Below are 27,303 nucleotides of genomic sequence, written 5' to 3' on the forward strand. Positions count from 1 at the left end.
CCAAATAAGGCTCCAAGCTTTTTCACCCCGCTACCAATTTAAACTACACTATGGAGGGAAGAAATCTCACTATTTCACTTTCATGGAGGTGAACCACTGCAACGATGCCTCAGAGATTCTGAAAAAGGGGTGACAACCTCTGTCCCAGATGAAGAGGGAAGAGGGCCTCAGGCCCTACCCTACCCACTGCCTTCACAGGATCCAGTCCACCCCTCCTTCAAGATTCAGGTTCTCCATGAAGTTGTCTCTGGAAATGCTCCTTTCCCAAGTAGGCAGAGTTAGGCAATAGAGAGGAATACAGAGCTCAGATTGTGACCAGTTCTGCGAGAGCGCCTGGCCCACCTTCTCCTTGCTTCATGACCTCAGGCACATATACTTCTGAGTGTAGGACTCCTCAGGGACATAGCTTCTAGTACTCAACATCTGGCCCACCTTCCTTCTGAGATGCCTTCCTGCACTGCAGAGGTTGGCCAATCTGGTAATGACATTTTCCAGCCTCCCTTGCAGCTGGGGTGTAGGGTGTCATGGAGGCCTAGCAGATCGGACTCTCAAACTCGATGGAGGAAGGAAAAGTGAGATCCCTGCTCTGCTTCTGCTACTTCTGCTCTTACCGAGGGCAGTCACGGAGAGGACAACCTGTGGTGTTTAGTGACTAGGATCATAATGCCGAGAGGCTGGGCACTGGGGGCTTTCCAGAAATACCAGTCCCAGGGGTAGCTCCCTGATTCCTCCCCTTCCTGATGGAGGCAGAAGAAGTACCTCTTTGGGGCCAGCCAGGCCTCCTGTTTGGTTGTGAAGTCAAGCCTGGGGACCCAGTCCTGACAGTGTTTTTGTAAGCACTCTGCTCCCATGTTAAAACCCTTGCTCTCTTTAAAACAATAGGGTAGTTTCCAATTTCTGCAACTGAGCCCAGACTGACACCCTTCTCCATCCTTCAGGGTGAGTGAGAGGACTAAAAGACCAAAGGAAGCACAGCAGTTGAGAGCATAGCCTTGGGTTCACAGGGCCTGGTTTTTTTTTTTTTTTTTTTTTTTTTTTTTTTTTTTTTTTTTTTTTTTTTTTTTTTTTAATTTTTTTATTTTTATAAACATATATTTTTATCCCCAGGGGTACAGGTCTGTGAATCACCAGGTTTACACACTTCCTACTCACATACCCTCCCCAATGTGTAAATTCTCCAAACCCCCTGGGCCGGTTTCTCCTACTCACTGTGTAATTATGGGCAAGTTTCTTAATCTGCAGTTCCTACACGAAGGCGTTATTGTGGATTACATGAGTAATACATGTAGAATGCTGGCCACAGTGCTTGGTCCCTAGAAGGAAGTCAATAAATGCTTGTTTCTTTTTACACCAAGTTCCCATGGGACCCTCTATATACTTCTGTTTACATGGCTTATCGTATTGTAATGATTACCTCTCTGTGAACACAGACGCAAAGGGGCCCTCTGTTAACATGGGAGTAAAGAGTATAGAACTATCCCAAATTCCATTCAAGGAGTAACCCTAAAGAAGGAGAACTGAAAACTATTTCTAACTGATTACCTGGAAATATAGTTGTCTCTATCATACTATGTCCCGTGCTGGGTTAGGAAGAGGTGGTCACGTGTTTCAGAAGCACAGCAAAGAGCAGGAAGCATCGCAATGGGACAGAGTTGGCCAGGCCTGTCCAAGGGCTCTCAAGGGTAGAAGAGATGTTGGCTGAGCAAGTGTAAGGTCATCTCAGCTGTGGTGAGAGTCTGTCAAGCAAAGCATTTTCACAAAGCAACACTTCTTAAATCCATCATGATGCCATAATCTGGCTTCACATTTTGTTATCTATACAGAGCCAATGTGTTGGTCAGATCAGTCAACTTGACAGTTTAATTCCTCATTGCAAATTAATAGATTGTCACCCTGATTATTATAATTTTGTTTTCCATGTACTTGCCTACTGGGGGATAATAAGGCGCTGATTTTCTGATTTGAGCTTTCCATTTGGTTTTAGAGATGTAGCTCTCATTGTATTTTAATGGGCTCTAATTGGATTTGTATTAATAGATAGCAGTCATAATGAGCTTGGGCAATATGGGTCCACCTCTGAGAGACAATCCCTTTGCAATGCACCATCACAATCAGGTTTATGAGCCCACTGGGCTGACAGCCAGGCTCCTGACCGTGGCCAATTCACCAAGGTAAATTCCACCTGCTTCCAGTGCCCTGTGTAACCAGCCATAATCTCCAAGTTTGAGGATCCAAACTGTAGGCAATGATCTACTTTCTTGTCTGAGCTCCTGGTGCACAACAACCATGCATTAGTCAGATTTTACTTCCAAATGCCCAGCTGAGCAACAGACACGTACACAGTTCATACATAATAAATATTTGATGCACGAATCCATAAACAAGTGAATGTGTCCTTCTGCAGAGGATTTTTTTGTTGTTGTTATTGTTTTAACTATAGAAACCTAGAGAAAAAGAAAACAATTCCAGAGAGACTCCAAGAAAAGGAGAATCAGGAGCTTAAATATTCTTTGGTGATTCTCTGAAAATACTCAAAGCTTAACTATTGGTATCCCAACATTTTTGCAGAACTTTTTTGTTTTTGTTTTTAAAGATTTATTTACTTATTTTAGTGTGTGCACGTGTAGGTGGGGGAGGGGCAGAGAGAGGGGGAAAAAGAGAATCTTAAGCCACTCCACCTTGAGTGAGGAGCCTGATGCTTGGCTTGAGTTCACAACCCCAAGATCACAACCTGAGCCAAAACCAAGAGCTGGACACTCTACTGGTTGTACCACACCTCCCAGGAACCCCTGGACAGCTTTTTATATAATGTTGTTATCATGGCTACATTACTTCTTTATTGCTGTCGAACAAATTACCACAAATTCCGAAACTTAAAACACTATCATTTATCGCCTTGAAATTTCTCCAGGTCAAAAGTCTGGGTGCGGAATGACTCAGCTTGGGCAATCAGGTTATTACATGACAACTAATTCACCTTTGGGAGGTGCTAAAGATTACAGAAGCATGCCCGAAGCCAGAAGCATTTCAGATTATTCTGGAACTAGAAACCCAGATTGTATCTGATTCTTATTCAGATGAGGTTCTTGACATAAGTAGGTTCACTTTGCTCAGAAAAATACCACATTGCTGTAGTCCTCCCAGCAAATGCTCAGGTTTAGAGAAGATTTTGTGGGGAGAAGTCTCTGGCACCAGAAATGTATAAAACTAGAGCTTAGAATCCATGCTCCAGGCTTCTGCTACAGCCTCTTAACAACAGAAATGCTGACCTCAAAATTCCAGAGTCAATCTCTTCAATTTGCCCACCTACAATTTTACAAACAACAGACTGGCCAAATGATGACAGAGTGTCAGTTCCGTAAAGGCAAGGCTCCATCCGCTTTATCTCTATGCAACGTGACCGGCAAGGGGCCTGTCCTGCATTTAGCACACCATGCGTCTGATACATTTGAGAGCTTTAGATGAAACTAAACATAGCAGCAAAATACACGGCTGGATCTTAAAAAATGATCCATCCCGAGAAGACATCACTGGTTCATAAATTCGGTTGCAAAGAAGGATAGAAAAAAATGTAAAGCCATTTCTTTTGTTTCTTTTCCTTCTCCTCTTCCTTCTTCTTCTCACTTTAAGGAATACTCAGTTAAAATGGGAAAAGGTTATTATGTTCTTTGTTGGCAGCGATGTAAAACAGAAATATCCCCTTGATAGTTAAAAAAAATGGTTTGGGTAGGTGGCGCCTGGGTGGCTCAGTAGGTCAAGCATCTGACTCTTGATTTCAGCTCAGGTCATGAACTCAGGTCAGATCGAATCCCACTTCAGGCTCTGTGCTGGTCATGAAGCCTGCTTGATATTCTCTCTTTCCTCCCTCTCTGTCTCTGACCACCTCTAAAGAAAAATGGCTTGAGGAAAAGGCAAAGTTCAAACACCCCAGTTAGCCAATGGGATTTCCTAGGCTTTATAAAATCACAAACAACCCGCTGAAGATCTTGACAATGATCTAGACATACCAACATGGAAACTTAAGAGATTCTACCTCTGAGTCTGTGCTAGCATCATTTCAATGTCAAATAGGAAGAGCCAGTTTATAGAGCATGAAAGAAAATAGCCTATGACCCACCAACAGACACAAAATCCATACTTTTGCCTGAATTAAGTTGGTAAAGAAGACAGACTCAAAAAGGGCCCATGAGTTCCAGTCCCTCTCATTATTTGCTATCCACATGGGTAAGACTTGAGAGAGGAAAGAAACAACCACCAAAAACCTGTTGGCAGCATCTGCACTTCACAACTGGGATCATTTTATATGGAATTCTGACCTTCCCTTATTTGGGCCCATTAGGTCTTTAATTAAAAAAAAAAAATGCCTAAGAGTTATTATTGGGAAAATACATTCTCCTTGTTCAAAAGGAACAAGAGAGCATGGTTTCCTTCTGTCAGCCCTTGGAACCAGAAAGTCCTACAGGAGTGATGTACATCTTAAAGGTCATTCTGTGGGGTTGGCTTGTGCCCATGCCCAAGGGGAGGGGAGACCCTTGTGAGGTTTGGTTTATTTTTAATGAGGAAGATGATCCCCTTAAAGAATATGACAATCCAAAACCTCAAGAAAGTTGTTTTACTCCCTACTAATCACTGGTGTCTTACCAGTCAATCCTGCTCACCAGGTAAGTTAGACCTAAAGTAGCTCCTCTGCTTCTACAAAGGTAAGATCATCTATTCTCCTTGACGCTGTAGCTTACGTACCTTTCCTCTGAGGCTTCTGGGACTGACTGAAAAACATGCTTACACAGCTCTTTTGTGGCAAGACTGCAACGCAATTAGTAGGCAGCCTATTGATTTTTGCGAAGACACTCCTCTTGCCAAGCAAAGGGAAATAAAGAACAATTAGCTTACTCGGAGATCCTACTGTTTATAAAGAAGATCAAACAGAAGATAATAGGCACCTAGGCTGGGAATACAAAGTGTAGCCCTTCTATTTAGCTTCCAATTCTTATCAGGCCTGCCATATGGTAGCACGTCGGCCTCACTTAAGTACCAGAGGGCCTTGTTCTGAAATTCTGAAATTCCACAACCATATCTGGTTGATCAGTGTAGGTGTCCAACTCACCAACAGATGGTACCCGGCATTTTACCCATGAAACGCTATGATCTCCATAACCATTTCATAATGAGATTGGACCTGATGAGATCAGGGAGCAGATTTTCATTCTGCACAGAGATTCTGCCAGCTTTTCGACAGCAAAGTGACTTTATGGATTAAAAGCCTCTAAAATTATCCCATAAAAACAGAGCTATAAGCAGTGTTCTTCAGCCAGTTCTGAAGAATAAAGTGTTTGGGGGGGGGGGGCAGTGTTGTAGCCATATGGACACTCTCACTTGAATGATGAACGATTGAACACATAGAAATGGATCACTTAAAATCACTGGTAACTACCCTTTTCAGTAAAAAAATACTCTGGTTGCCCTTGGTTTGGCATCGACCGTTCATTCAATAATTGTTTACTGAGCATTTGTTAATTGCGAGGCACTCTTCTAAGGACTCTCACTTGGGAACAAAATAAATTCTCTGCCCTGATGAAGCTTGTATTTCCCTGACTTCTACATTTCTACTGTAAACCATGTCCTGGGCCTATCTGGGGCCAGGGGGTCAGAAAACCGCCCGATAGGCCCACTGAACTCCTCAGAAGCTTGCTGCTATATCCTGTTGTCCATCATCATCATCATCATCAACAGTCTTTTAAGATAAGATGGGTAAGTGTTTATCATTCTGCTTCTTGGCTTCCCAAGGAGCACAGATTTCTGTAGTCAATGTGAGCCACACAACTTGATTTTATTGAACGTTGCTGTGATCGACAGGTTTTATTACTCATCGAAGCATTTTTCAATCAGATTTCGGAAATCTGTTGCTCCCTACTATGCTGAGAAAAGAGACACAAAGAGAGACCTTGCACGAGTCTTGGAACATGACGGCCCGTTCGCTGCAGCCTTGTAGTTCCTCGGCGGACCCCTTACTTAGTGCTGCTCATCCCAAGCAACCTGTCTGCCTGGCCCAGGTCTTCCCCGCCTTCCCCACTCAAGGAGGCGCAGCTCCCGTCACTCTCCCCTCTTCGCTTCACTGAATCTTCCCGCTTGCCTGTGTCATACCCGTGACTACCCCCATGGGCTTCTGCCCACTTGAAAGACATCTCCTGGGCCTACCTCTTCCCTCAGCTTGTCCCCTGTCTGTTCGCCTGCGCACGAATCTCTAATTCCCATGCTCCCATTTCCCGGACCCACTCCACCAAAACTGGTCTCGGCGAGTCACCAAGGACCTCGTCACGGTGAGGCCGATCTCATTCTCTGTCCCTGTCCTGCTTGGTCACTGCCTGACTTAATCACTCTGTTGTCTTGAGATGCCTTCTGCCCTGGACTTCTGCATTCTGCAGGGGTTCTCCCTTCCTCCGCAGCGGCCTCTTCTGCAGGTCCTCTGCTCCCTCCTCTACCTTTCCCTCCCATCTCCATGCTGGAAACCTCAGGACGCAGGCCTATGGCCTCTTCTCTTCATCTACACGCACTCGCTGGGGATTTTATTCAGTCCCCTGGCTTCCCGTACTACCTGGAGTCTCAGGATTTCTGAACTTGTATCACTCATCTGAATTCCAGAGGCGCCTATAACTGCCTACTGGACACCCCCATTCTAATGTGAAACTTAACTATTTAGGTTTCAAAATTGCAACTGAACATGGAACCCCTATCTTCCACCTGAAACCTGCTCCTGGAGTCTTCCGCTTCTCAGTTAATGGCAATTCTATTCTTCCTGTTACTCGGGCCCCAAACTTTGGCATCATCTCCCTTCCTTCCTTCCTTCCTCTCTCTCTTTCCTTCCTTCCTTCTTCCCTTCCTTTCTTCCTTTTTTCTTCCTTCCTTCCTTTCTTTCTGTCATGCCCTGTCTATGACCCACCAGCAAATGCTGCTGGCTCTACCTTCAAGATAAGTCCAGAATTTGGCCACTTCTCAGTGCCTCTGTTGTCAACAGCCTGGCCAGGCCACCACTGTCCCCCACCTGGACCATGGCACCATTCACACGAACATGTAGGTCACTGAGCTCCCACCATAAAATAAAGATTTTATTTATTTATTTGACAGAGAAAGAGAGTGAGAAAGGGAACACAAGCAGGGGGAGAGAGAAAAAGCAGGCTTCCCTCTGAGCAGGGAGGCTGATGTGGGGCTCGATCCCAGGACCCTGGGATCATGACCTTAACCGAAGGCAGCTGCTTAACAACTGAGCCACACAGGCACCCAGCCTTTTAAAATCTGCTTAAGGATAGTGAATAGGCCAGCGGCAGACCTGTGTCCATGCACACAGAGCTCTACCCGTCTCCTGCCCCAGAGAGACTACATTGGTCACTTCTAATTTCTTTCTGGGCTGGGAAGCCAGGCAACCTAAACTATTTGAGTTTTGTCTATGGGAAAACATATCGACAGAATCTTAAAAAAAAGGCTTATGGGGTTCTTGTATGATTAAGAGCCTGAAACTTAGAACTTCGGACTTCTGGTATCTATTTGGCTCTCCAAAGTCCTCTTGGCCCTGGATCTTGGTTCTGTTCTGAACCTCTGGACACAGGACTTCCAGAAAAACAGAAGCTTATGAGATTACAATCATATACAAATACAGACTGCTAGAGAATGGTTTATGATTCTCCTAAGACGACTTCACGAATGTTATTTTGGGATATTCACCTTAGAGTGGTCCTTTCCATAAAGATAATGTATGTGAACCTTACACGAAAATGTGCTTGAAATCCTTCTGGTCTTATGTCCTGGTAGGCTCATGTAGTGCCTGCCTCTGTCTCTCTGTGTCTGCAATCCCGCTCGCCTGTGGGCTCAGACGGTGACCCATTCCTATGACCTTGTCAATTACTGCACTATCCCATGAGACAAGGGGAAAGCCGTCTGCCCCCGTTACTTGATGTAAAGAACTGGGGACAGAGAGACACATTTGTAACTCATGAAATGTTGGAACATTTAATGGGGTAGTAAGAAAACAAAAATATTTTAAAATATTTGCACAGAAACCAAAACTGTTTCTTCATAAACTCCAAGAATCAAACTGAAGGTTTTAGAAGGGAGCGGGGTGGGGAGATGGATGACCTGGTGGTGGGTAGGAATGAGGGCACGGACTTCAGGGAGCACTGGGTGTTACATGCAAACAATGAATCATGGAGCACTACATAAAAAACTAACGATGTACTGTATGGTGACTAACATAACATTAAAAAAAAAAAAAAAGAACTTCCATTCAGTGAATAAGTAAAATTCTTGAACAAGTATTTTTGCCCCTGGACTTGTGAGGTTAAGGGTAAGAAGTGCAAAGAGCAGCTCACAGCACATCACAAAATATTGCATATTATTTTTGTAAAGATGGCTAGGAAAAAAAAACCTTTAATCCAACTCTAGGACTTTAAGAATCTTAATACGAGGCCCCATGCTGATAAGATTCTCAAAAAGAATCAGTGACAGACAGAAGGGTCTTCCAGTGATCCACATTTGCAAGAAACTGAACTGAAATGGTATATGGTACTCTAGGCTCTGTTTGACTACAAATAAATAATAGAAATCCTGAGCTGGGGCTGCTGAGAGCATACCTCGGCTGTGCCTGAGCAGATATAACCAATAAGGTGCTGAATGTCACGGACATCACAGGGCATCTGGGGGGCTTGTCTCCCAGAGCCCCAGTGAAGTGAGAGAGAGTTGGATTCATTTTCAGCACAGTTTATGATTATCCACCAGTGAAGCATGTGGTGTTACTTCCCAGGGCATTCCAATTCTTCCTCCTAAAGCACAACAGTATCTTGCCTGTCCTATTTATTTTCCGTGAGTGTGTATGACTTGTAGAGCGCAAACATGCCAAAACATATGCTTCCCGAGCCTGTCCTCCCCTCTCACCTTCGCTTAGCTTTCAAGGTCAGAGCTATTTGTAGCTATGCACTTAATTGGACTTAAAATAAAAGGCAGCCGAGAACAGCAGATTTGTAATGGTCTTTCAAAATAAGCATCGGGAGAGCAGCCTGGCCCCTCTGAACTTACATAAATAAACCAGCCTCTTATTCACGGCCACACAACTCCCTCCGCCGTGCCACCAGTCACTGTGCAGCTAAAGCAAGCTAGAAGCAAGAGAGAAGATGGTTCCTAAGCCCCTTGGAAACTGCTGGAGCTTTGAAACTGTTGTGTATTTTTGTACCACGATTGCATGGTATAAGCGTGATTGCTTGGAGAAGGTCTCTTTACTCTCAGAGCGAGCTCATTAATCAGGTTCATCCAATCACTGCTTATGGGAGACAATGATGGAGTAGATCATTACCATATTGTCATTATTTACTGTATGCTGCGCCATATACTTAAAAAATTCTGTTTAAGATAGAGGCAAATGTTCCTAGAGCCTGGAGTAGGAAGGTTTATACTGGGGGGAGAGGGGGTAAATGGACAGGACTGGCCCACAACCAAAATACAGAAAGCTAAGCGCCAAGGTCCAGATGGGAAAATGGGCAAGGCTCTCATCTGGAAGTGAAGGCCAGTGGCCCAGCGGCTTTCCTGACAAGGACTTCTGGGTAAGACGCAGGGAAGGGGATCTGATGACAAGAAACTCTCTTAGATAACAGAGAAGAATGAGGAGTAGGTAAGGAGGGGTAATGTCGCTAGCAGACCACAAATACCCAGGGACCAAAGTTCAAGTAAATTCACACGTTCCCACAATCTCCATAATCAGGAAGCCCTGGACCCCACAAAAACCTGAATCCTTTTCCAGTCCTTAACTTCAAGGGGATCAATCTTTTCTCAAGACCAGCTCATCTTAGGGTTGGACCCAAGGGACCCAAATCACTCATCTAGAGTATCTAGAAGTATGCCTAGAACAACTTGGAGACTCTGGGGTCCCCAGTCTAGGAGCTGCCTCCTCTATGGAGCGCATTCCTTAACAGCCCACACAATAGGAGAAAATATTTGCAAATCATATATATGGTAAGGGACTTGTATCCAGAATATATGAAGAACTCTTAAACTCAACAATAAGGCAAATAACCTGATTCTTAAAGGGGTAAAATATTTGAATAAACATTTCTCCAGGGAAGATATACAAATGGCCGATAAGCTCATGAAAAGATGTTCAACATCATCATCCTTCAAGGAAATCCAGATCAAAATCACGATAAGTACCATTTCACATCCACTGGGATGGGTATAATCAAAAAGACATAGTAAGAAATGCTGGCAGAGAGAAACTGGAATATACATTGCTGGTAGGCATTCAAACTGCTGTGGCCACTTGGGAAAACAGTTTAGCAGTTCCTGAAAATATTAAACATAGAGTGAACATATGACCCATCGATTTCACTCCTAAGTTTAGACCAAAGAGAACTGAAAACATACATCCACACAAAACTTGTACACAAATGTTCAATGCAACATGATTCATGATGGCCCCCAACATGGAAAGAATCTCAGTGTTCATAAACTGAGGAATGGATAAGCAAAATGTGGTCCAGCTGTGTAGGGGAATATTTGGCCTTTAAAAGGTGACAGCATGGATTAACCTCAAAAACATTACGCTAAGTAAAAGAACTCAGACACAAAAGGCCACGTATCATGTGATTCCATTTCTATGGAATGTCCAGAACAGACAAATCTATAGCAACAGAAAGTAGACTGGTGGCTTCTAGGGCCTGTGGGGAGAGAGGAAAGGAAGAACCACTACTAATAGGCATAGAGTTTCCTTTTTGGGGTGATGAAAATGTTCTAAAATTAGATAGTGGTGCTGGTTTTACAATTCTGTGAATATACTAAGGACCACTGAATTGTACACTTAGGGTAAATCCTGTGGGAAATTATAATTCTATATAACAAATATATATAAATTATATAATAATTATATAATAAATTATATAATAATATATAAATATTTTTCTTTATAATAACAGAATATAGAATATAATATTCTGTAACATAATATAGAATAGAATATTCTGGAGTGATTGGACTTTTAGAACGGGGTGCCCTTACCCATCCTGATACCCATACTTGCAACCTGAAGGGACTGGGGAATTTCTAATGACCTATTTCTTAAGATGGAAAATGGTTGTTTGCCACTTGACTTTAGTACATAAGCCACTCACGTTATGATTTTTTTCCAGACCCACACTTTTCACCACAAACACTCATCACCACCATTCCCAACCTCTCAAAGGGTTGCCCTTTGCACTTTCACTTAGGAGCCTGGGAACAAACACTGCAAATGGGATTGGTTAGTCCCTGAGTCAAGGGCAGTGACTGAATCCAAGGCAGAAAACACAGATGCTGACAAACCAACATAAGGAAGAGCCATGACCGGATGGAGACATGACAAGCTAAGATTAAATATTGATGGTGCACATAAGAAAAGAGTAAATGCATTTCCAGGGCAGTGACAGGAGGGCACAGGAGAATTTCACAGCTGAGTGAGGTTCAGTGTCATAGAGAGGGAAACTGCTTCTCTCTTCATCCTCTGCAAGAACAGAGGGAAAGCAGGTTCAAGTCCGGACACTGAGGATTGAGCTATTAGTTGGGGATTAGTTGGGGCAACTGTCCCTTCAGATGGCTGCGTGGGAGGCATGGCAGCAAAGTCCTGAAATGACAGGAGGAAAACGCCCTGGGGAGCTGAGGGTTGGGGGTAGAGACACGGGACTTAGGGACAGGGGCTGGTAGCACAGGGAAGGGACTGACAGGACAAGAGGTCAGGAGTAGGGCATCTTTGGGGAGGCAGGTGGGACCCCACTCTGCTGAGCACTTTTCCTGCGCAGCTGCAGCAAAATTCACAGCCTCTCTATGAAGAAAATTCTATTATTTTTCTGCATTTATGGATAAGCCAAGGTAAGTCCAGAGAGGCTGAGTCTCTTGCCCAGGATTGTACAGCGAGGATGGTCTCACTCTCTCCCAGGCTTAAATAATAATTCCATCGTGTAAAACCTTCACTGTCGTACTGAGTCTCCGAAAACAAAGTCTCAGGTTTCTGAAACACACCCACGCTCAGGGTCTACCACAGGCCTAAAATAATAGAAGTGGTTAGACGTGTATTTAATTGCTATCCGGAGGCCTGGAAAAACGAAACAAGCCAGTCGACTCAAGAGGTTGGAGCAACAGATGAGCAGATTTAAGTGGGAGGAAGAGGGCTGCTGAAGGTGAAACCTTTGTTTCTACCAGCTGCCTGCTTGCTCAGTTCAACACCCATCCAACAGTAAGAGAGAAAGGGACTGACAGTGCACCGGAAACTTGGCCCTGTCCAGGAAGGTCTGCAGACGGGTAAGGCAGCTCTCGTTACCCCTCCGAGGGAACTAAGCTGCTCCAGTAGGGCTCCTTAATTGGAAAAGCCCATGGAAGGAGGCAACTTCGGGGCTTCATTACCTGATCACCTCTTCTATTGGCCAGTTCATAATGACAGGCATATACTTGTTTCTTTCCCGTTAGTCAAAAAGCACATGGGGGACGCCTGGGTGGCTCAGTTGGTTAAGTATCTGTCTTGGGCTCAGGTTGTGCTCCCAGGGGACCCCATATTAGGCTTGCTCTCCCTCTCCCTCTGCCCACACCTCACCAACTCCTTTGCGCGCTCTCTCTCAAATGGATAAATAACATCTTTTTTCAAAAATAATGGAGAAGCACAGAGTTATCAGAGCTGGTGGGGACCTAGGAGATATACTGGCCTTTTTATTGTCAAAGAGGAGAGATGTTTGTGGCCGAAGTGCCTGGACCAGGGTTAGACCACCACTCTGTGGGAAAGAAAGGACATTACTCTCCAGGTTCCTGCCAGTGCAGATTCTGAGTGTATCCTTTAAAGCTTTAAGCATGTAGCGTGACATTACTATGGCCTCATGCCCGGACCCTTTCCAAACTCACCAGTTTTTACCAGCATGAGAACCACGTCTGCATCATTTGGCTTACAAATCCAGCCTTTGAAAAAAAAAAAAAAAGGAAACCAACCTAATTGAAATGCAGCTTTGGTATTCTCGCCAAGTTTCTGCTTTCCTCTGATTTCATCTCCCTGTTTCATGCACATTTCTTTTCCACCCGATGACAAGCTCCCTGGGAAACAAGGATGAGTCGAGGCTCAGGGAGCATATCATGCTTTGATCTGCCCCTTCCTTCGCCTGCAATCAGTCTATGTCAAAGCCAGAGAGCAAGACATAGCTTGGCGGATGGTGGCGTTTTAGGACGCTGTAGAAATCTGTGGGGGGAAGTGACCTAACTGAACGTGGACACAGTGAGTGTTGGGGGAGGAAGCCGAGATGACACGTGGATCTGACTAAATGCCTGAAACGGTCCCAATCATGAACATCAGCATGCCTTTGTGTACACATAAGGGTCCCCATAGATCCACGGTCAGAGACTCTAAACAGCCAATTATAAAGAGAAGTTTTTGAGGGTATGAGGCAAAGCCACCACCAGCCCAAAGGGCACTTTGGCTGAATGAAGAAGAGGCACCCCTTCCTCTGGGCAGCCACAGTTCCAAACCAAAGCACACAGCTTATCCAGCAGATTGATGTCTTACTTTCTGTCCCTATTCATCCCCTTGGTCAGAAAGATGCCCTTGTGCAGTGAACTAGTACAGAATTTCAGGGCAACCCTGCGAAGAGGAAGAGGAGAAAAAGGAAATTTCTTAACATGATATTATTTTTTAAAACTCAGGTGACAACTGATGGGTGGGTCAAGGAGTTAGAGGGTTGCAATTGGTTTTTTGATAACATGGGAAGTTTAAGCAATAAAAAGTGCATCACACTTAGATTTTATTTTTGTATGTGTATGTAAACATGATCCTATGTCTGTGTACATGCACACATTGTGCAACATGATGGGTGAGAATGGAAATGGATTTCTACTGGAGGTCATGGTAAAAAATATCTGAAAGTCACTAACTGAACAGAGCCTAATACGAAATGTGAATCGAATTTGGGGGTTTGCACTTGTCTTTATCACCAGCTGTCCAGTGAGAAGCACCAGGAGAAGAGCAGGCATTTAGGAGTCGGACCCAAGTTCAAATGCAGGTTAATACCACTCAATTGGTACCTCAGGCAATCCCTTATGTTTCCTGACTCTCAGGTTCCTGATATGCAGGTGGAGATGATCTCTATTGGAGGGTTGCTGGAGTAAGGACCTGGTATGAAGCACATGACCAGTTTTGAGACCTCTCTTTTCTCTTGACTGTGGAGAGACAAGCATCCCAGGGATGCACATGGAGCTGCCAAGGTGAGTCTTCCCAGCTAAAAGCCACAAATGCTGAGCAGGTCCAGAATCTTGCTGTAAACTTTAAATGACTTTCTCCCAAGCGATTTGTTCTCTTGTCTGGAACCAATACCTCCCACCATATGCCCAAGGCAAAATTATTGCTTGGCAAAGCCAGTAAGTCATTTGCGTGAAAATAGCACAGGTAAGCCAATTCAGAAACAGAGTTTGGTAGCATGGGTATGGTTAGGGTCTGGCCTTCTGTTTTAAGTAAATGTATTAGGTTATTAGTACTCCACGTAGGATAAACTAGAGCTTCCAAGGACAGAAATGCAAGCTGGAAGCAACATTTTAGGTCATCTGGGTCAAGCCTCCCATTTTCCAGATGAGAAAACAGGGGTCTTAGGTGGAACAGGCTCCCCCGAAGGTCACATGGCCAGACCCTGAGAACCTCATCTCCCAACTCCTGAGTCATAAGGCCTTCTTTAAAATAATTCATCCTTTAAAACAAAAAACACAAAAATCTCCTGGCTTCATATGAGTGTAGAAGTCATAGACAGGGATGAAAGCTAATGTTTGTGATTCTCAACATATACTTGTAAGAGATCTTTGAATCATCACAAAAACTCTAAAAATGACACAAAGGATATACAGCAAACTGGCAACCTATTAAAAATTAATTCTCAATAAACATGTTTTTCCATACGCAACCTCTCAAAGAAATGCAAATTAAAACAACGGAATGCTATTTTCACTGTGAAAACATAAATACATTAAAAATGATAATAGTCAACACTACCAAGTATGTTGCAATGTAGCAGAACCTTTAAAATGCTCATAAACTTTGATCCAGAATTTCTGTTTTTCTGTAATCAGAATGTGTGTGTATGTAAGGCTCTTTGTTGTACCACTTTTTATAGTAGTGATATATTTGCAACATTTTATAATATGAAAAGGACTTTCTTTTTTACAATAATACTAAATAAGGAATTACATTTAATGATATGAGAAAATACTCATAAATAGTCAAGTTAAACAAAAAAAAAAAATTAAATGTGGGGACTTGGGTGGTTCAGTTAGTTAAGCATCTGCCTCCAGCTCAGTTCACAATTCCTGGGATTGAGCCCTGACTTGGGCTCCCCAGTCAGTGGGGAGTCTGTTTCTCCCTCTGCCCTTCCCCATGCTTGTGCATGTTCTCTCTCTCGCATTCTCAAATAAATGGAATCTTAAAAAACTGAAATGTTAAAAACTCAGGTTTAAAGTTACAATAATACTAAATAAGGAATTACATTTAATGATATGAGAAAATACTCATAAATAGTCAAGTTAAACAAAAAAAAAATTAAATGTGGGGACTTGGGTGGTTCAGTTAGTTAAGCATCTGCCTCCAGCTCAGTTCACAATTCCTGGGATTGAGCCCTGACTTGGGCTCCCCAGTCAGTGGGGAGTCTGTTTCTCCCTCTGCCCTTCCCCATGCTTGTGCATGTTCTCTCTCTTGCATTCTCAAATAAATGGAATCTTAAAAAACTGAAATGTTAAAAACTCAGGTTTAAAGTTATGCAAGTCCAATATGATTCCAATTTATCTAAATACTTAGATACATAGGTGAATATACGTGTGTGTATGTGCATGTGGGAAGAGTCTGGAAGAATACATGCAAACATGCAGAATTATTTTTGGATGGTACAGTGGAGAGATTATGGGTTATTTTTAAATCTCTTTTATATATTTTGATGTGTTTTAAAAATCCTGTACAATGAATATATTACTTTCGTATCTGGTAAAAATATTATTTAAATGGCAAATTTAAATGATCTCAGGGTCCTGGGATCAAGCCCTACATCAGGATCTCTGCTAAGCAGGGAGCCTGCTTCCCCCTCTCTCTCTGCCTGCCTCTCTGCCTACTTGTGATGACTCTCTCACTCTCTGTCAAATAAATAAATAAAACCTTAAAAAAAAAAAAAAGGCAAATTTAAAGTGGTCCCAAATAACCTGGTTAGAATTGCCTGTTAGATTTTACTCCAAATTCGCCATTGGTAGGATTTTTGTTGATGAGAAGCTTTATTGTGGTGGTTAGCTGCATGAAACACTCTGAGAGTACTCAGTTAAAATTTCATATCAGTATCTCTTGTTATATGCATTATCTTCTGAAAAACCCATAGTCTGAAACATGTATTTCTGGCAATATAATAGACCAAATATTCGGAAAAACAATTCTCAGTAGATCATACCCCAAAATGTTGGATATAATGTTTTTTAAGTTATCTAACTATGTTAGTGAGGAGTCAGGGGTTTCTTAGAATCAACACCACCAAGTAAGCACAAATCCTTTAAAAATTTCTATCACTGGCTCACTCACATGGGTTTGGAGTCTGAGTTCACACTGCATGGGTAGAAAAAGTCAAACATCTAGGTTAGAATGATGCCAGGCTGGTTGTGTTACCAGTCACCTGCCGAAGAACAAATATATTCCTATTCAGAAGAACACACTTAAAACCCAGGCCTCAATGACTTCCCATGAGTAAAGTTCCAACAGATAGGAATTCAGTTTTTTGTTTTTTAAATCACTACATATGTAAGAAAGCAACACTACATGATGGAGAATCAGCAAAACAGCAGCACTAGATCTGCAAGAACATTGTCACTAAGAATATTGATTATGAAATATAAATGAATTTAACATTTCTAAAGAAATAAAAGAAGTCAACACATGATTAAGGAATAAGAAACAATGAAAGTCAACCCGACAAATATGAAAGAGCCACAAAAAAACTTCTAGAAATGAAAAATATAATAATGTTAGAAACTTAATGGATGAGTTCTAGAGCAGAGTAGACAAAATTGAAGAGAAAATTAGAAACTAGGAGGTCGACATAAAGAAAGGAGCAGAATGAGGGACAGAGACAGAAAAAAAGGAGCAGTTACAAGATGTGGTAGACAGGTTGAGATGGGATATCTGTTTAATCGGAATTCTACAAGACCGTAGGAAGAATGAGGTAGAGCTGAAACTGGTAGAATGCACTAATCTCCAAATTCAGGAAGTCTAGTGAATCACAAGTTGGGGATAAATAAATGAGAAACAATATCTGACATGGCATAACAAAAACAGTAACCACCAGAAACAAGGAGAAAAACCTTAACTGTAGTCAAAGAGAAAAGACAGATTTCTTGCAAAGGACCAACATTTACACTGACAGCGTTTTTGGTTTTTTTTTTTTCCCAACCTCAAAAATTGAAGCCAGAGAGAGTGGAATATAATTTTCCAAGTCAAATGAGAAAGTAATTTTCTACCCACACTGTCTTTCAGGATTAAAAGCGAAATTCATCTCTAAGAAAATACAAACAGGAGCACCTACTAAGAATAGATTCTTGCTAAAGGAACTTATGAAAAATGTAAGTCAGTAGAAGAAAAAAGGTCTAAAATGGAGAAAAGAGTGAGGAGGGGGAAAGCTGCTAAAAATGGCTAAATCTAAAATCACTAGACAACATCTAGTTTGTAGGGTTAAAAAAGTGAAGTTATACATCAATAAAGCTGTTACAAAACATGAAGGCAGAACTTAAATCATGGACTTTGGGTCATATACAGCAGGGGAGCAGTGATAGGGTTAAAATGTCCTAAGGTGCTTGGGTTATTTGACAGGAGTGTAATTAACCTATACTATGTTAACTATACATATTAAAATTTATAGGCCAACACTAAAAGAATAGAAATAGAGTGTATAAATCCCACACTATTAAAGGAAAGAGAAATTTAAAGAAAATAATTCAATGCCCCTCCTTCTCCAAAAAAAAGGAAGAAAAAATTAGAAAGAAACAGAAAGATCAGAATGAATAGAAAGTAAAAAGTATCATAATAGAAAGAATCCAAATGTAACAGTAATGTAAATAAACAAAACTTTCCAGTTAAAAGATAATGATTGTCAACCTGAATTAAGCAAAATGTAGCTATATTCTGCCTACTTGGGAGTTATTTAAAACAAAAGAAGTTTGAAAATAAAAGAATGAGAAAATGAAACCATCTACACTGAAGATGTACTTGCCTCCCAAACAGCCAAAGAAGAGTTCAACAGAGGAATCCCATTCCTTATTAAAGTTAAAACACAAATGTTCTGGTTCTGCCAGAAAGAGAGACAGGCAGAGAGAAGAGTAAAGAAAAGGGAAGCGAGGAATGGGGGGTGGGGAGATGGACAAAGCCAGAAGGGCAGAAGGGAGGGAAATGGTGGTGAATCCTCGCTCTCAAGAGTGCCAGGATTCACAAAGTTTAGGTCTTCTCTTACTGGAGAAATCAGGGAAGCAAGGATGAAAAGCCAAATGTAATCTGACTTCTGTGTATGAAAATCTGCTGGGCTTTCTGGGTCTGTTGAAATGCCCGTTCACTCTCCAAATCACCTGCAATAACCAAAGCGTTTGCTTTTAGTGTAAGTAGAAGGAAAGGAAGCAAGGAAAAGAGTGCCATGCTGTATTCCTAGATAAATATACTACATTCTCAGACATCTAGTCAGTTAAGATTTTTCTAAAAGATTTTATTTATTTATTTGAGAGAGAGAGAGACAGTGGGAGAGAGCATGAGAGGGGAGAAGGTCAGAGGGAGATGCAGACTCCCCACAGAGCTGGGAGCCTGATGTGGGACTTGATCCCAGGACTCCGGGATCATGACCTGAGCCCAAGGCAGTTGCTTAACTAACTGAGCCACCCAGACGCTCCCAGGTAAGAATTTTAATGCCTAAATTTTCTTTCTTGTGACAAGGACAGAGATTTCCAAATCTGCTAAGTAATACTATACATTTATTTATTATAAAGATAATCTTACCTTACCTTCCTTGAAGTTTGTACATGAAGTTCCTAATTCATTTACTAGGAAAGGAAACAAAAGGTTGAATATCTAGAATCTGCCATACCATAAGCAACCTTGGACCTATACACGTGGATTGATAAGATTATTTGTGGTGTAGCACCTTATAAGAGTGACTCCATTTTGTGAGGAATATTTATAGTATTGTTCCAGTTTTGTTTTTCTCATGAACATTAATAACAATCTGAACCACAAAAACTCTATTTACAAACAACTTTTCAGGAATATACAAACTGAATAAAGCAAAGCACACCTAAACTACTAACTAGCCTACCCTTCCACGATCCAGCTTTAAGCGCCTTTATTTAGACTGTCCCCTTCATTAGAACTGGGCTGACTTGCTGTCAGATTATAATGCCAAATCTCAGAAGAAGTTAAATACCATGGACAGCTGCTTTCTAGGCCAATGACGGCCTAGCACAGCAACAGATCAAGGGACCAGAAGCACCGTAAAATGCTCTGGATGTCCTGAGATTCTGCAGCTTCACATCCTGCGGGATTCCGAGTTATTCCTGACCAATTTGGAGAGGTTTTTAGAAGAGAGGCCCAATCATTTATAAATAAGAATACCTTAAAACAAAAATCTCTGCTCAGCATTGGTATTTCTCAATCCCAGTTCACGGCTTACTTATTTCAAGCAAAAGTCTACACAATAAAATTTCAGGACAATAAATGCATTTGGAGGTTTCCTTAGAGTTTATAATACCTAGCCTGCATGTATTCACTCTATGTGAATGAGGGCTTATAAATATCATACTGTGACAAACAGTCTCTGCCCCAAAGGGAGACAATGACCTGCTTAACTCAGTGATTCACTGGCATGAATTCCAGTTTTTTAAAAAATGTGAAATTCTTGAATTTAAAAGAATGTATTTTAGTGGTGCCTGGGAGGCTCAGTCGGTTGAGCGTCGGACTCTTGTTTTCAGCTTAGGTCATGGTCTCAGGGTCGTGGGATGGAGCCTCACAGCAGGCTCCGTGCTCAGCAGGGAGTCTGCTTGAGATTCTCTCTTTCCCTCTCCTCTGCCCCTCCCCCCACTCACATTCACGTTCTCTCTCTCTCAACTAAATAAATAAATCTTAAAAAAATAATTTATCTTGACTCACTTTTAAGAACAGATTATAAAAGGAAAAGAACTAACATTTATTGAACATCCCATGTGTGCCAAGGACTATGTTAGGTGCTTAGCATTCATTTCTTCATTTAATAATTTTCCTAGCTCCATGAAGTAGGCAGTATTCTTTTCTTTTTTTTCTTTTTTTTCTTTTTTTGGCATTATTACTTTCATGTCCAAATTAGGGAACTGAGGCTCAAAGAGTTTATATAACTTCTGAGGTCACCCGGCTGATTAGAGACTGAGGTCAAAACCCCTTTTTACCGTGAGTCAGTGTCCCAGATCTTTTACCCTGTCATGACCCCACACAACTTTTCAAAAAGGATATTCTTATCACTAAAAGAAATAATAGTAATAACAAATAAAAACCACACACAAGGTGTAAAAATTAAATGAGATGAGAAACTATTACTGTAACTATGAAGAAATATGCCAGTTCCTAATTGCCCCATGACATAGATCCTCAATAATGGAACCAAATTAGAGTTTTCAACTTGCCTCTGAAGCAAATAGTTTCCAAAACAGTTCACTGCCAAGAGCGCAGCAGAGCTGATGATTTTTTAGCAAGAACCACTGATGATATATGTAAGATCATCTAAAATATGTTTCCTCTAGTTTCCCAAACTCTCATGCTCCATAGTTGTACAAAGACAACCACAAAAAACATGCTATTTTGCTTCCTAAATTCTTCTACAGCTCATTCCTCTCCATGAAGACTTCACTGAGAGCTGCATTTGGGTTAGGGTCTCTTAGCTGTATGGTTTGATGATATCAGAAGCACTGGCTTCTGTAGGGTGGTGGGATATATCTTCAGAAATCAACTCTACAGATTAGAGAACTAGATGGCTACACTCAAAGACTCATCCCTCTTTGGGACAGCTTAAGTTCAGTGTTTGGGCAGCAAAACCTCCATGAGATTCTGAAATCAAGCATATGATAAAGACTAACAGCTGAAACAAAATTTTTTTTTTTCTAACGACACTTCAAAATGAAATTGGCAAGGTGAAATTTCCTAAAGGGAATCTCCTATCATTATGCACTGCTCCCCCTAAGAAATGTATTCTAGCATTTTTGAGGAACACCAAACAAGACATAGCTATGTTTTAAAAAATTCTATTCTCATGATAATTTATAGCTCAATGTAGTTATTGAATGCCAAAAGAAATAATAACAATTAAAAGGAATAAATTAAAGCTACTTAGTGCTAATAAGGTAAATACTACAGTCAACATAGTTTGGGGGAAAAATTAAAAAACAGGAGAAATAGACATGAATCCAATCTACTTCCTTTTTAAACTAGGTAAACCCAGAATTTCTAAATTTAAAAACTGTACAATATTAAGCATAGCACTGAATTATGGATTTGCATAATAACTGCTAAGGATTGTCAGCCTAAGCTGCTGACTTTCAAGTACAAAAATGACATAAGAGTCACCTACTGTATAGGTAAAGATCCTGCCAGAGCTCCTTTAATGCATGGTTTATAATTGATTAAATATTTCCTGTAAACTGTATTTAAAAACTTATTTCCAACGTGCAGAACCAGCTCCTCCTCAAATCAGAATATAAAAGCCCCCTGCATTCTAAATATACCTTTGGATTGCTCTGTAAATTCCTTTATAACTGTTGTCAGTATAACCTTCAGCAGAACCTGTGATTTACTGAAGTTCCACTGTTGTGAAACAAAGCAAAAATATACTGAGCTCTCGAAAAGACTTTTTACCCTTGATGTGTATTTGTAAGACAACAAATTGTTTCCTTTACTCTAAACAAATATGCCCTTCCCTTGGCAATTATTAAGTACTCTAATTGAAATAAACACAAAGATTATTAATGTGAACTTCTCAAACTAGCAATCAGGCTTGAGGGATCATCCATTTGGTTACAAAATTAGAGCAGGAAGAGGGGTCCAATGATGCCCGTAAGGATATATATTCGGTTCTAACATCTGAATGCTTACTTGCCATGTCTACTGCTAAATAACTTTTTTTTTTTTTGTTTGTTTTTTGTTTTTTTTTTTTTGCTACAGTTTCTAACAAACAACCATATGCTGAGTGAAATGTCAGAAAAAATATAGTAGAAAACATTTTTCTTTTACACATAATAAATAGTATTATTGGCATTTTGGTTTTTTGGGTTTTTTTGTTTGTTTGTTTTTGTTTTTTGCTTCCATGTCATGGTTGCTACAAAAATGATGGGTGCACATCCAATCTGAACATAAAGGAATTATGCTAAGTTAATATCTTTTTTTTTGATAAAATATCTCACCCTCCACTCAACATCTGTTTTTTGCATACATGAGATTTCCCCCAGATGCTCGTATAAAAAATCTGCATATGTATTTTGGTTTTCTGTTTAAAATCACATTCAGAGACAACATTCCAATGTTAGGATATAAATCAGAACTTCATTATATACTTAACCCAAGATTTTTTGGTGTTGTTTATCCATTATTTTTAAAAATTGGTTTACCTTTTTGCAGAGCAATCATTCGCAGCCCTATACCAATGTGCTCACCATCTAAAGTGGAAGGATGGCCACTCTTAGCATGAAACTCCCTCAAATCCTGTAAAATTATTTTGCATCATATTTATCACGGCATGCAAAGTGGGCCATCAAGCCATAGAGGCAGACAGCAGGGCTTGGCAATGACTCCCTCTCATGGATCTCCATCAGCTCCTGAAGCGGTCTGAAGATCATTGCGTGGATTAAGAAAAATGGCTGTGACCATTTCCAATGACCAGTCCTTTTGGGACCTGCTGCTCACTTAAAGGTACAGCTCTGATGACACAAGCAAACTTTCTTCCTTAAACATCTTTAAAAAGAGGGTTCTTGATCATTGTCACACACCTACTTAAAAAAAAAAAAAACCTGCAACTTGCTGAGTTACACACACACACACACACACACACACACACACACTCCTGTGAAAATTAAATTGCTGACAAAATCATTATGCCTACTTCCAGAAGCAAATAACTGTTGAGTCCACTCTGGGATACTTACGTAACCTGTACTCATCAATGCTTGACTCGGAAGCCAGGAGCTTGGGAATTCAGGAGACATCCACCAGAATATCCCCAAATTATGTTTCCCACTGCCCCGTCAGTCTGGCTATCACAGAACTGCAGAAAGCAATGTGTTACCCACGTTAGCCCCAAACCCCATCCCATTAAGAAAGTGGTAGATCCCAAATACATAATCATTCAGAACATTAAATAAACAATGACCACCACCAACCTTCGCTTGGGCCTCTGGAGCTGTCACCTTGACGACTTTATTGCGGTTTATCATTTGCTTCACCCATCTTTCTACTTGGACGTTGAATTTCATGAAAACCACATAGCCAAAGTAAGCTGTCAAAAGAAGCAAGCTTTCCCACCACATGATAACATTATCCAGGAAAAATATGATCAGCATGATCAAGTCAACGATGTAGAAGGACACATCCCGAAAGAGCGGCCACCATGTCAGGTTTAAGATTTCTCTAGAAAACAGAGCACACATGCCAATCACAAAGAGGATATTGAACACCGCTGAGCCCACGATTGTGCCTATGCCAACATTGCTGTGAGCAATAAATACCCCTATGAGAGATGTGAAAAGTTCAGGGGCAGAGCCCCCTGCGGCCATAAAGGTGGCTCCGGCCACATCATCAGATATGCCCAATTTCTCAGTGATGACAGTCAAAGAGGGAACAAAGAACTCATCACAGACAATGGCTAAGGCTATGAACATGTAGATCATTCCAATGACATGCAGAATGATGGCGCCTCTTCTTCGTTCCTCGAGGGAAAAGATGTCTCTTGGGTAGTCTCCTTGGGCATGATCTGTAGCATTCTCAGATGTGTCTTCCTGAGAAAGAGGGGGCCGTGGAGTATAATCCAGGATCTCATCATTTAAATCTAAGAGAGTTCTCTGACGGTAACCGTGTATGGCGCTAGAGCCACTTGCCCCCACCGCCTCTTCTGTGCTCCGGGTCTCCGTCTCAGAAAAGGCACTGATTGAAAATGAGACAGTGCTAATGGCGACTAGGCCCATGAGAAGGCCCAAGATTCGAATTAACTTCAGTTTTTTCCTGACATTATAATGTCTCCTGCAGCCAGAGAGTGACTTCTCCAAACACCATTTCTCCAGGAAAGGGATGGCAGTGCTTTGGTGCAGTTCCATCGTTGGTCTTCTGGTGGATGTGGTGGTCTTCCGATGGTAGACTCAACCAGATGGCTCTCTCATACTTCTCTTCACTTTACAGTCAACAGTGCTTGTGGGGCCCTTCCACAATCAGGGGTTCTTATGTTTCATGGGAAATATTTTCGACATTTATGCTTAAAGAAAAATTAAAACAACGATAAGTAAATGACAAAATCATAAGTCTTTTCCACAAAAAGAATTTCGCGGGTATGATAAAGTCCCATCCTGGGTTTGACCTTGGGTAAGTTAGTTCACTTCACTGTGCCTCTGTTTCCCCATCCCAGAAATAAGAACAATTATAGCATCTGCCACCAAGGACTGCTTTGAAGAGGAAACATTTAGAATAAGATGTGGCACCCAGTAAGCACTTATAGCAATCATGTATTTATATACTCAAACATATTGGTAAGCTCCATGTCCATTAGACTATGTAGAAGTGTGTGTTAAATATATATATAAAAAAAACTTGCAGATGAAAATCTATCAGTTTATCCCACCTTTAATCATGTAACAAATAACTGCCCAGTGATAAAAGATACCACTTCTTTTAGAGCTACCTAAGTATTTGACAACCAATAATTACTCATTGCGTTTTCTTTCAACCCAATTATATAATTCCAGTTAAAGGCACAATTTTCTGATTTAAACTGTCATTTGAAAGCACTAAGTGCCGGAGGAGTCAGCACTCTTTTTCTATACACATAAAGATCTCAGCGTCTTATTTTTCATGAAAAGCTTCTCCTATGTCTGATGCAGGAAAATAGTCCTTTAAAAAATTTAAGTTTACAAAAGAATGTTCTGGTGACATGGACGTCTTCCCTAAACATCCAGATATTGTTTTCAGCTAAAGCTTGTTTTTAAAAACAACCTTTAGTCATATGTAAATTAGACAGCATAGTAAATCAAACAACTCCTAACAAGTAGGTTATTTCTGGAGACTCAATGTGTATTTCGTAGACAATAAGCAAGCTGCAGCAACACCTCTGTCCACAACATCTGACAAAAAGAGCCCCGACACCGACTCTTCTAGTAGGCTAGAATTTCAAGCAGTTTTCATTCTCTATCCCACAGAGATAGGTAAAACTAGATATCTAGACACGACAGTGGATATTCTGAAGGCTCCTATTTAAATTTTTCTTTAAAAACACGGTTGTTGTTTTTTACATTAACGATTTCATTTTAGAGGCTCGCAGAGATCATCTCAGGTGTAAAATAAGCTAATTAAACACACGCCAGTTAAACACCGAGATTAGCTGGAGCTCAGGTTTGCAGAGCAGAGCAAGAACACAAGTCAAACCAGGCTAAGATGCTGCTACCCATCAGAGATTCTCGGCTGGCTGCAGATGTCGACGCTTAGCACCAAAGATTAAGCGACTCACAGCGCTCCGGGGGGATTGTCACAATGCCTGGCCAGGGCTACAGGCAGGGACAGATTCAACTCCCAGGGCGCAGGGTCAGCTCCATCGAGCCTGCTCCCCATGCAAACCCGCCGCTTCGCTCCAGGGGAGCTGCCCCTGCTGGAGAAGTGCACCCCCAGACTCGCCCCAACTTTGCTTTGTGAGGTCCCAAACTTTCCCTGGTGGGCTAATAGGAAAATAAAACTAAAGGACAGACGCCCCACTAGCAAGCGAAGACGCAGCTTGGGAAGGCGCTTGGCCCGCATCTCCCTGAATCGTTTATGGGTGGTTTGGGGAAGGGGAGCTTTCCTCCGGGGCGTCTACTCCGACGGCAGGCCCTGCCCCGCCGCGCCCCCCACCTCGGAGACGGAAGCCAGGGCGGTCGGGGTAGAAGAAGCTGGGGGCTCCAAACCGCGTCCCTGAGCGGAGAGAGTTAACTAACTCCTTGCCGGGGCCTGGGGTACCCACGTCCACCGCGGAGCCACCTGTGAGGCTGTGGTGCAGCGGCGGGATGCGCGCCACAGGCTCCGGGGACAACGACCGCTGCGGCCACCAAGCCTGGAGGCTGGCGGGGACTCGGCCGCCCGCACTTACCGGGATCCGCCAGGAGGACGCGCACGCGGCGGGGCCCGAGCGCGGCCCTCCACTCGGGTCCGCCGCTTTCTCTGGCCCTCCGCCTCCCTGCTCCGAGGCCCGGTCTCGGGCTCCGGCTGTCGCCCGCCGCCGCTCTGGCCGGCCGGGGCTGGGCTCGGGAGGAGACTGAGCCGCCGCCAGCCCCGCGCGCCGACTCCGGTGCTGCCCGGCCTCCGCCGGCCCCTCCCTCTCGTCTCTGCGCTGGGAGCGTGGCCGCAGCGTGCTCAGCTCCCGCGCCCTCTGCTCCACGCCTCCTGGGCGCAGAGGCTACGCCGGCAGCCGTTTCTTAGGAGATTTCTCCGCAGTGGGGACGGGGGTCAGGATTTGCAGGCGAGCAAGGACAGAGAGGAGAAATCGTACAGGTCGGTGACGCGCCTGATTCCCAAAGCCTGAAAGTGCTGCCAACTTTGGGGTTTAGCTGTGTTGGGCCCCTCCTCTCCCAATTATCTGCAAAAAGTGACAGCAGTCACATATTTCTTTAGGAGGCTGTGTAATGTGTAATGGTGGAAGAGACGTTCTGTGAAAAGGCATAAAGGCCTGCAGGGCTGTGTGTTCCGGCCCAGGGGTCTTGAAATCTCAGGTTTGGAAGGTAGGGAGATGGAAAGCATGGAAAGATCTTGAATCTTGCAGGCTGACCTTTCATTTAATGGGTGAGGAAACTGAGCCCTAAGACATGGTGTCATTTTGAGTCACAGGGCTCAAATGTTGGCTTCTGGACTCCCAGCCCAGTGCTCTTTCTTGCCCTGTTTGGAAAGCAAGATTTCCTGGACCACAAGAAATTGAGTCCGTCTTTTGGGGGACTAGAGAAAAGAATCTGGCCTAAAGAGGGGAAGAAGATGAGACACACAGGTTACCTTCAGAAGCCAATTTTAGCCAGCCCTGTGGCCAAGACCAAAAC

General features: G+C 42.4%; 1 protein-coding gene and 1 long non-coding RNA gene across 4 annotated transcripts in view; one reads left to right on the forward strand and one right to left on the reverse strand.

The window, feature by feature from the left end:
• SLC24A2 (solute carrier family 24 member 2) overlaps positions 1-26,482 on the reverse strand; it is a 248,010-nt gene extending 221,528 nt beyond the window's left edge. For both annotated transcript variants that reach the window (XM_045079664.1, XM_045079663.1), the window contains exons 1-2: positions 26,367-26,482; positions 23,425-24,509 (exon numbers count right to left, since the gene is read on the reverse strand). In XM_045079664.1, the coding sequence (XP_044935599.1) occupies positions 23,425-24,354 (930 nt within the window). In that variant the 5' untranslated portion in view covers positions 24,355-24,509; positions 26,367-26,482. The remainder of the gene's footprint in view (positions 1-23,424; positions 24,510-26,366) is intronic.
• Positions 26,483-26,638: 156 nt separating this feature from the next.
• The window catches only part of LOC123391983, a 54,487-nt gene continuing 53,822 nt past the window's right edge, over positions 26,639-27,303 (forward strand). The window contains exon 1 of one of the 2 annotated variants that reach the window (XR_006606657.1): positions 26,639-26,767. This is a non-coding gene — a long non-coding RNA (uncharacterized LOC123391983). The remainder of the gene's footprint in view (positions 26,768-27,303) is intronic. The other variant, XR_006606656.1, reaches the window with a different exon arrangement.

Source organism: Mustela putorius, unplaced genomic scaffold (assembly GCF_011764305.1).
Source record: "Mustela putorius furo isolate JIRA1106 unplaced genomic scaffold, ASM1176430v1.1 tig00000421_pilon_pilon_pilon, whole genome shotgun sequence".
In the NCBI taxonomy this organism is placed as follows: Eukaryota; Metazoa; Chordata; class Mammalia; order Carnivora; family Mustelidae; genus Mustela; species Mustela putorius.